This window comes from Morus notabilis, unplaced genomic scaffold (genome assembly GCF_000414095.1).
Source record: "Morus notabilis unplaced genomic scaffold, ASM41409v2 C11383428, whole genome shotgun sequence".
Lineage (NCBI taxonomy): Eukaryota > Viridiplantae > Streptophyta > Magnoliopsida > Rosales > Moraceae > Morus > Morus notabilis.
In genome coordinates this window covers 1-1,165 of record NW_010386541.1, presented here as the reverse complement: position 1 = coordinate 1,165, position 1,165 = coordinate 1, and the positions used below count along the sequence as shown (strand labels likewise).

The 1,165-nt window shown below is 40.8% G+C and overlaps 1 protein-coding gene across 1 annotated transcript; it reads left to right on the top strand.

The window, feature by feature from the left end:
* Positions 1 to 7: 7 nt before the first annotated feature.
* Positions 8 to 1,146, top strand: LOC21383713 (probable xyloglucan glycosyltransferase 7). Its single transcript, XM_010114797.2, has 2 exons — positions 8 to 81; positions 222 to 1,146. Exons 1-2 carry the CDS (start codon positions 37 to 39, stop codon positions 846 to 848), a joined length of 672 nt encoding a protein of 223 aa, XP_010113099.2. The 5' UTR covers positions 8 to 36; the 3' UTR covers positions 849 to 1,146.
* Positions 1,147 to 1,165: the final 19 nt, after the last annotated feature.

Below are 1,165 nucleotides of genomic sequence, written 5' to 3'. Positions count from 1 at the left end.
TATAGGAAACAACAGCACAGATGGCACTCCGGACCCATGCAATTGTTCCGCCTTTGTTTGCCTGCTATTATCAAATCCAAGGTATATACCAAATATACTCTTCTGTGACACTTGTCTAGAAGTTGAATTTTGAGGAGTTTAGTTTACTTACATAACATATTCATCTTTAGATTATTAGTTTGTTCTAATAAATGCCAAATTCCATTATTGTTTTGTTACAGATAAGCTTTTGGAAGAAATTCAATTTGATATTCCTCTTCTTCCTTCTGAGAAAACTGATATTGCCGTTTTACTCCTTCACACTATTCTGCATTATTCTCCCAATGACAATGTTCATCCCAGAGGCTGAGCTCCCAGCATGGGTTGTGTGCTACATCCCGGCGACAATGTCGTTTCTCAATATCCTCCCAGCTCCAAAATCATTTCCCTTCATAGTCCCATACCTTCTCTTTGAGAACACCATGTCAGTGACCAAGTTCAACGCCATGATCTCGGGGCTATTCCAGCTCGGAAGTGCTTATGAGTGGGTTGTGACCAAGAAATCCGGCCGCTCATCCGAGGGTGATCTTGTCTCCCTGGTTGAGAAAGAGGGAAAACACCAAAGAGGGGTCTCAGTTCCCAATCTTCAGGAAATGAAAGAGGAGATTACACAACAAGAGAAGAAAGCCTCTAAGAAGAAGAAGCACAATAGAATATACACAAAGGAATTGGCACTAGCTTTCCTTCTACTAACAGCGTCAGCAAGAAGTCTCCTTTCAGCTCAGGGTATCCATTTCTACTTCTTGCTGTTTCAAGGGATATCTTTCTTGCTTGTTGGGCTTGACTTGATTGGCGAGCAGGTTCAGTGAATAATATAACATGAATAGGATTCTCTTAAAGCAGAAAATAGATGGTTGAAATGGATATGAAACCAATGGGGTTTTGTCCAAGTGCTAAAGACTCAAATGTTTTATTGACACGAAACGGCCAAATGGGGTGACGCTTTCCTTCTTGCTTAGACTCAACCCTCAGGCACGCCAATCCGTTAAGTTAAAACCCAAGATTGGGAAAGGGGCAATAAGCAGATAAGGACGTCATTTATTAAGGGGGAAATGGTGATTCCTCTTCACTGTTTCTTATTAGGCTTCTACTTTTTCTCTTTCTTTTTCCCCTTGTTTTTTTTTTT